Below are 9,161 nucleotides of genomic sequence, written 5' to 3'. Positions count from 1 at the left end.
TTGCAAGAGGCTGCTTGAGTTCCCTTTCAGAGAGAGCTGTCTCACAGCAATGTAGAGCAGGGACAATATTCTAATTATGGAGTACATCAAACTGACATGTATTTTTTAAGGATGGGCTTTCTTTTAGGTGCCTAAAATAAGTTCCGCTACTGCCCCCGTCCACAGATAACATGTCTTATAATAGCTTTAGAGTTGGCTTTCCTGCCTGCTTCTGCGATGTGGCAACCATTATCTACTTTACAAACTGACTATGGATAAACGTCTCATACAATCACACTTTAAAAAACAGAACAAAAAAGGTGTAGTGTAGCTTCTTCTTGTTGTACAACAGGGCATAGCCTACGTTATAAACTCATCTCTGATTGGAGGAAAACAAACAAATGTTTCAAATTCATTTAAAACATGTTCGGAGTTGTTGACCCAGGGCCATAATAGAGGAAGGACAAATGAAGACGGATCCCCAGAGCTCAATTATTTAATATTTTTGGGACTACCCTGCTGGATATGATGTTATGCCTCTGTGCTGACTTGGCAGATGTGAAACTCAATATTATCATCACACCACAAATCACTTTTAGCACTCCATGTGTGAAAAGGATAATGATGTAGGTCTGGAACCTTAGCTTTGGAGGGCACAACTTCATTTTTCCATCGCCTGTTCTCACAAAGCTTTCCCTCGCTCAGGCAGGGGAGAGACACAGAGGACCCTCGAGGGTGTCTTCCTTCAGGTAGAAGCCCACAGCTTGGCAACTGCTGCCAAGAGCACAGCTAAATAATGAGGCTCGAGTGGAGCAGCATTAAGGCAATAACCATGCATCCAATAAATGATGTGAGACAAGGGTGCTATCACCGTGTCACAGTGATCCTAAAAGTAATGATCCCACAGATTCATGCAATTACCCGTCTCAGAGCATGAAGGCTTTTATATTTGCTTCTCAAAACACTTGCAATTCAAGGTGTTGCTGGGAAACATTTATAGGGAATAGAAAGCAACAAGGGGATGTTTGAGAAGGTGCCTCATGTCCATTGTGGCAGTTTTAGAAGTGTATGATACTGAGGGCTTGTAAGACTTCCCATGGGACCACAGTTTGCTCTTCCAATAGACAAACAGTACATAAATAGACCCAATGAAATAGATATATCTACTGATGTAGCTGCTGGTAAAACATAAACACCTCAATTCAAGCAAACATTTGGAAGCTCTCCACTCTGCTGTCCATTGACAACAGAGACCAATAGTGAAGGGGAACTTCTGTTCCATGTAGCAATTAGGGAAAAATAGGTGTTTACCTTAATTCAGTGTCTATCATCAGATACGAAATGTATGTAGGTGACACAATTATCGTGTTTGACTGTTTGACAACAGTGAAGGTGATCACAAAGAGCAAGAGGGGAATAAAGAGAGATTGAATAAGCAGATAACAAAAATGATTTAGCCATTTTATAGTTGTTTAGGCATTTAAGTCTATATATACACATTATTAGAAACCTGAAAACAATCAGTCAGAAAATGTCTATGGTTTACCGAGTGAATTGTATATGCCTGCACATTTTACAGATCAAAAACGATTCTTGCATATGATGCAAAAAACAATTGCTGTGTAACATTGTGAAATGACCTTCTTTCAAATCCCATGATAATGTGATGCTATTATTTTTTTACAGTGGCATGAAGTCAAGGCTCCTGTTTTCATTGTTAGATGTATAGTCATGTCAGTAGACATTTGGGTAACACTTTATGGTAAGGGTACATTAATCATCATGAATTGATGCATGACTTAATGCATGAAAAAGCATGAATTCATTCATGTAGTACTTCATGAACTATCAGTAATGTACAGGTAATGGTATATCATGCATGACTTAATGCAGGAACAATACCTTAATTAATGCATCAACTAAGGTATCTCAATCATCATGACTTGAGTTATTAATGATGTTCATGAACCGAACTGAGAAACGTTTGAAAGAACATCTTGCAGTTATAGAATGGACTTGCTGGCTTGGAAACAGGCGTAAGAAAGGACCTCTCAGTCGTTGACTGAAGGAAATTCGGGTCATGTTTCCCTGATTGAACCACCAAGAGCTCACTGACGTTTCAAGATAGCCCCTGTTCGTGCCTCACATCTATTACCATTACATATGAGTCAGGTGTTTTTTTCTGAAAGATAAATCCCTGATGATCTATACGCAAGTCATTTCAGTGCATTTTATCTGTTGTGGTCAAGTTAACATCACAAATAATTCAACAATATAAACATGGTATGATTTACCATTAACTTCACATGTATCTTGTGTCTTTGCTGAAAAATGTTATTGCTTTCTTATGTGACATATGTGAAAATGTGATCTTGTTGGCTTTGGATTATAAATTAAAGTTTGTTAATATTTTGAAGGAGTTATCTTAAATGATGAATGAGTTATCTTAAATGGTTTGTGAGCTTTAAGATAATACTGTATGATACATAAAAACGAACTAACTAAGTTCTAACTAAATAATTGATCATTGAAATTAAGTCCAAAATGATGATCTAATTTGCATTTGTAATATTGCCAAATACATGATGCCTAAATACTAAATAGACATAAGGGCTGACTTTATTTGAGGGATCACAAAGATGAATTCATGATGATTCATGTACCCTTACCATAAAGTGTTATCATTTTTCATTGCATTAATTAATAGCATTCTCAGGTCACACTTAAACTAAGCGACGTTGTGTGTGTCCTAAATAACCAAACCAAAAGTGTGGATATAACAAAGGGACCAGGCTCGTTATTTTTTATGAGTGGGCCACCTTGGCTTTGATTCAAGAAGTACAAATCTTTCTTTGGAGCACTGTGCTAAAGGATTATAGAAACGTGACGGAGCAAATCCACTAAAACACATGGGCGTTGAGCCAAAGTAACAAAACGTCTCTGAAAACGCCTGCATGTCGTCATTCTTCACCAGAAAACAAACTGAGGTGTCAGGAGTTAATCATGTTCACAAGTTCTCTTTGCAGTGATTAAACTGTGCAGGACAGATCATATCAGTCAGGTTTTAGCCCAATTATTGATTAGACTATCATGAATGTCAAAGATGAGATTTGTTGCTAACGATATTGATTTTCCTTTTGATAAGTGCAGATAAATCTTTATACTGCTCTTTTTTTATCGCAGATGTCAATATATTGTCTTTAAAACAACAGCCATACAGTGTCTTCAAAGGGAGAGGTGAACAATTAGATAACGTCACCATCTTTGTAAAAAGTAACTTTAATGGTTTCACATGACAAATGTAGAGAGACAAATGTATAAATGACAATAATTGTGTTGCGCTCAACACGACCGGTCAGAATCCAGACTGGTGAAAGCTAAATGTTTCGGTGCTACCAGGAGCTAAAGTCTCCGAGGTTGGTCTTGCCCTTGCACTTTTTAGGCTCCGCTCCGCTGGTGGACGGCCCGCTTTCATCTACAGCAGCCGGTCGTTTTCTGAGGGAGAAGAATATCACAATCAGCTGTTTGTATCTAGCATTTGCGTGTCTCTTGTTTACGTTGGCCAACGGGCAAACACACTACAACAACCTAAAACACTTACATTAGAAAAAAAGTCAACATTTCTATTTCAAAAACATGCAAATCAAGAAACTTCACACAGCTGGAACAAGCGCAGATCAGAGCATTAGTTGACATTTGGGGATTATAAAGTTGGCCAACTGCGACTGTTGGCAGAGTTAGTCTGTTTAATAATTGTTAGGGTTTTTTCTGTAGTTTTGAAATGACTAGATTAGCTGCGTTAGCTAGCTAGCTTATATTAATACTTTAATTATTAATAATAATTACTGCAAAAAATTCAGAAGGTATCATGCGATCACATTGTTAAAATAAGCCAATTAAATGCACATATTAGTTCATTTACCAGTGACAGGGATTGTTTGCCAACTTTCTAATCCCCGAACGTCAACAAGCACTCCGGTCCAGCTGTGTGCGTCACTTTTTAGTGTCCCCAGTTCTGTTGTGTTTATAGTTTCTTACAGCGTTTGTATATTTGCAACTTTTTTTTTATGCTGCGCTTTTAGTAAACGCTGCACATGTGGTGTCAAGTTGGTGAAGATGTTCCTTCACATGCGTGCAATTTGGCACATTTGTGTTTTCTATATTTGCATCGTTTTTGAAAGTGCAATGCATTTCTCCTGATATAATTATTTTGGGCCATTAGAGCGCGTTTGTCCCTGTCGGCCACCGTGCTTTTCCTTTTCACTTTTCTTTCTTACCTTTCAGAATTATTCTGGAAATACATTCATACATATGCCCTTACGTACGTACATACATACATATGCCCTTACATATGCCCATACATACATATGCCCATACATACATATGCCCATACATACATATGCCCATACATACATATGCCCAGACAGACAGACAGACAGACAGACAGACAGACAGACAGACAGACAGACAGACAGACAGACAGACAGACATACATACATACATACATACATACATACATACATACATAACTCCATACAAAACATAACTCTGTACACACATACATATATTTTACATTTGCATTTTCCTTCCATTATCTTAAATGAATAAATGAAAAACATCTTACTGCTGACAAAGCCCTGAAAAGCCCCATAATGAGTGCTGAAACACCCCATATGCCATGTTTAACTGTCATGGGAGAATAGACAGGCTGTCATTTGGGAGCATTATACTGACATACTCTGTGTTAATGTGAATATGTGAATACGATGTGATGACAGGAGAAGGATAAGAAGAAGATCTGAAGATAAAACACCATAAAAGAGTGAAAGATATGAGCATAATTATCTAATGCCTTCTTCGGCATTTCAGGTTAATGTACCTTCGCTCTGCATAACGACAGTCATTTCAATATTACCACTCACGCTACACGGTTAGACATTGTATAAAGATACTTATATGAAACATGTGCATATATTATTGAAAAAATACTCTTCCTTCCTTGAAATGCAGCTATAGGGATTTAAAAGTGAGAACATAATGATTCTATCTCTTCATCATATTTGATCAAGATGAGTTTGAACAAAGAAATGACAAGTGCACTGCCCAAAACAGCTGTTACAGACTTATATTTTTAAAGGGGCCCTATTATTACCTTTTCAGGTTCATATTTGTATGTAGTGCCTCTACGGTTACATGTCTACATGCTTTAATGTTCAAAAAGCTCTTTATTTGTCTCATACTGCCTGTGCTGCAGCACCTCTTTTCACCCTCTGTCTGAAACCAGAGCCCAGTCTGCTCTGATTGGTTAGCTGGCCGGCTCTGTTGTGATTGGTCAACCGCTTAGATTTGTCCCGCCCCTTAGTCTAACCTCCAATGTGTTGGAGCCCTGGCTAAAAGAAGAAGCGTTACAGTAATGCCACTATGTTACTGAAGTATGATGCTAATGTTGTTAAATCACAAAAACACAGACAATAAACCTTAAACATGTATTGTATGTAACAGTATTCTACTTAATTGTAAATTGTTCACATTCTGTTTCTAATGGCTCTGTGTCACTATGTAATCATAAAGTTTTATCATCCAAATATTCTTCTGTTTTTTGCTTATATTTTCCACACATCGCGGCGATGCTTACTAAAGCAGGAGCAGAGCAGTTTGGTGAATAGTAAGTCAGTATGCATGTGTGTCCTTACGTTGTGGCAGGGTTGATGTATTTCCCCACACCCGCTTTGAAGGTCTTCGGTGCCTCTTCCCCCTTGGCTTTCTTCCGGGCGATGCTGGTCTGCTCCATCTCGTCCTCCTGCTTCTGCAGCTCCTGCGCTCGCTCTGCGGCGATCTGAAATCATATTTTAAATCAAATAAATCTGCTCACGGGACTTTGTACTCATCAACGGTTACTTCCACTTTGGCACTTGACTTTAAGGCTTATGGATGAGTCAAATCATCTTTTCAGCTCCAACTATTATTAGAGGATTTATGTGTAAATTGATAGAGTTGCTTTATTTCCTTTTATATACGGCAAAATGTGTTTCTATTGGTTGTTGGACCTTCTCTGTGCAGATAGAAGTACTTTCAGAGTTCGACTCGATTGCACACCATTTAAATTCAAATCTGCTACCATCAAAATGTTTCACTATCCAAATCCTTAACGCTCTGCACTGCAAGTACTCACAACGGATGTTAAGCATTCAGGAAAGTCAGCATTATTTATATATGCAAACAGAGAGATAATCACCTGAGCGTCAGCCTCTTCGTACGGATCCACAAACACAGTGGCAGTTATGATCTTGATCTCCGACTGTAAAACAAACAAAAATGTGTAACCTAAAAGGACACGGCTCTACGTGAAATCCGGACTTATGCTGGGCATCATTCTATTATTAAAATATCTCAAATGTTATTCAATGTTACCTAATAATACCAATATCTAAATGATGAAGACATAAAGTCCCTTGATAACAGCAGAAAAACATGATATTATACATTTGTAACTGTATTTGTTTTTAAAGCATATTTTTAAATTAACAATAGAATAGTATAATAAATCCTCATTGGCATTTCTAACTCATCTCTAACTAGCACCTTGTTTTTGAAACAATCCATATAAGGGTCAAAATACTGTCATGGTACTGTGCTGAAAAACATTTGGAGATTCCGGTTTACATTTGAATATACTATCATTTTAATTGCATTCTTGATTTAAATTTTCTAAGCCAATCTGGACCTTAAAGGTCAACGATTCCTACCTTTGGTTTGTCTGATTTGGGATCACTCTCCACATTCTCCATGGCTGTAAGCGCCTCAAATCCACCAACAATCCTGCGAGGAAAATGAAAAACAACATGCTTCATGACCTAATTACTGTACAACAATATAAGAGCAAGAGAGACCGGAGATATCAAATCAAATTAAGGCAGCCTATCCCTCTCAAGAAAATCTAAAAGTGTAACCATTAGAGACCTGATTGATTCTTCCCTGTAAATATCTCATATCCTCTGTAAAGACTGATGTTCATCATGACATGAGGGCTGTGCATGGTTGGTTTCAAAGAGTATAACGAAACTAAGTTCAGATTCCTGTGACACCTTCCATCCGGCTGAAATGCCCTTGAGCTTGACATGAAATCACTCTTAATTACATGGCGGCTGAACTTTAGTCGACTGCTGCTGACCTTGTAGTGGAAGAGGCTGCAGGAATTCACTTTTATTTCATGTTGAGACTTGCAACAGTACTGTGTCCAACTCCATGCAAGACACTGGGTCAAAGAAGAAACCTCACTGTAGATTTGAGTGTTCTGAGAAACACTATGACTTATTTGGAGTTCTTTATGTCCACCAGATTAATGCAAGTCAAATATTGTCTCTCTTTTAGCTCCGTTTCTGGTCTCCACCAACTACTGTGAGATGTATTCATCTTTTAAGCTGCTAAAAAGAGTTCTATATCAATAAAGTACCTAGCAGGCATAATCCAGGAATAACCATTGCGCCTGGATTTTTGCAGGAAATAAGATCTATGGCAAAAAAAAGTTTGTGATAACTATGTTTCGTTCAGCAGGATCATCTTTACAAACTGACACCACTTTTATGATTTTTGAAGCTTAAGTGCATTTACCAGAAGTAAATAGCTATTGTCATTCGTAAACAAACTACACCAAGGTCGCATGACTTTAACGTCACCACCAATATCAGGATACATGTATTTATTATCCTTGCAAGAATGGAAGTAGTCATCAAATACAGGGCTGCGTGGTACAACTAGTTCCCAGAACATTGTCCTTGACATGCCTTAAATACAAGAGAGGGAGTTACAGAGTCACAAGATGCAGAATACCGGTTCAAAGCAGTATTCAATGTTTGGTTCAGATTAGCTAAGGCCTGCGTAAACAATAAACATGACAGTCATATGTCTATCTCCATAGAGGCTGAATCATCATGTTAATCACATAGCTATCATATGCCTAAAACAGTCCTGATGCTCTTCTAGGTAATCATACATCCGGTTACGTACACAGCTACAGTGGGGCCTTTGTTATCATGTGCTACTCTGATACTAGAAGAATACATTCAGTATTTTCCCAACAAATGTCACAAGTGGGGTATTTATGATGTAGAACAAAAAGTGGACCTGCTTAAACAAAGACCATTAGAGCTATAGTGCAGGTTCATTCGGGCATTAAACCAAAAACCCATTAAAAACCAATTGTCTGTGAGAAGCGGAAACCATTAGTGTTAACTCACATCAGGTTTTAGGACCGATTCCTGCAGCTCTCTATAATCGACTATGTTCCCCCGATGGTCTCTACCTTAGTCTGTCTGCAGGTTGGCGTTTGGCAGGTAATGCATAGTAAGAGAGATTCTGAAAACAGCTGCCTGCTGTGGGGTGAGTAAACCAAAGCAATACAATTACAGCCAGACAGCTAAACAATGAGCTCAAACGATAAAGCTCTGTAAAGCCAAGAGGCGCTGCAGATTCAGGTGATAATTCTCTGTAGGCTCCTCACTACGAGCAATTCCTTTATTTGGTCTTTTGGCTCTGTGCTGCAACATTGAAGTGATGAGAAATCAACAAAGCACCTAAAACTTAAATGCAATATTTCCATTGGTCAATCAAAAAAACACGTGTACTTCCCTCTCACCCTTTTTTAATAATAGGAATTTCCTACAGCCGCTGCGATTTTTGTGCAGACCTGAATATAATCCTCAGACAGTGAACACAAGTCTTTGTTATCACCACCACTGGCCTCTTAAACACAGCAGAGAAAATCACCTCTGAAGATAGAGTGTGTCAAATGCTGAGGGCCAGGAGGTGTATCAGTGAGCAACTCCCACGCTGCACTTTAAAGCAGTTGCTATCGCCTTGCTCCTTTAAATGCAAAATCTTTGTCCAGCTGCTCCTTCGGGGCCTCTGATACAATGTGTCGAGTGAGAAGACACAGACCTCAGGATGTGTAAGGAGAATTGGATAGATAGTGTTGGAGGCAGGGACGTTCATTCCTTTGAAAGTCGCTCAGTGGCGCATGAAGTCAAAATGACCTGCCACTACCTTTTAGGGGTCTTCCAGCAATTAGGACCATGGAGCATGCACTTTTGCATTTTCTTAAGCCACGCCTCAAATTTGCTGCCCCACCGCAGCGTCACTGCCGATCTCTGCTCAGTCAAGTTAATAGAGCAGGAAAATAATTA

At 38.7% G+C, this 9,161-nt stretch overlaps 1 protein-coding gene across 1 annotated transcript; it reads right to left on the bottom strand.

Annotated features, from left to right (window-relative positions):
• Positions 1-3,240: 3,240 nt before the first annotated feature.
• On the bottom strand, positions 3,241-9,095 carry LOC307043005 (RING-type E3 ubiquitin-protein ligase PPIL2-like). The gene is made up of 4 exons (XM_079687179.1): positions 6,726-9,095; positions 6,215-6,277; positions 5,673-5,815; positions 3,241-3,474 (listed from the first exon to the last, which is right to left on the bottom strand). The coding sequence occupies exons 1-4, from the start codon at positions 6,828-6,830 to the stop codon at positions 3,372-3,374; spliced, it is 414 nt and encodes a 137-aa protein (XP_079543305.1). The 5' UTR covers positions 6,831-9,095; the 3' UTR covers positions 3,241-3,371.
• Positions 9,096-9,161: the final 66 nt, after the last annotated feature.

Source organism: Notothenia rossii (genome assembly GCF_949606895.1).
Source record: "Notothenia rossii genome assembly, chromosome: 6".
NCBI classification, from domain to species: Eukaryota; Metazoa; Chordata; class Actinopteri; order Perciformes; family Nototheniidae; genus Notothenia; species Notothenia rossii.
Note: the sequence above shows the minus strand (reverse complement) of the source record. Positions and strands in the feature narration are given on the sequence as shown.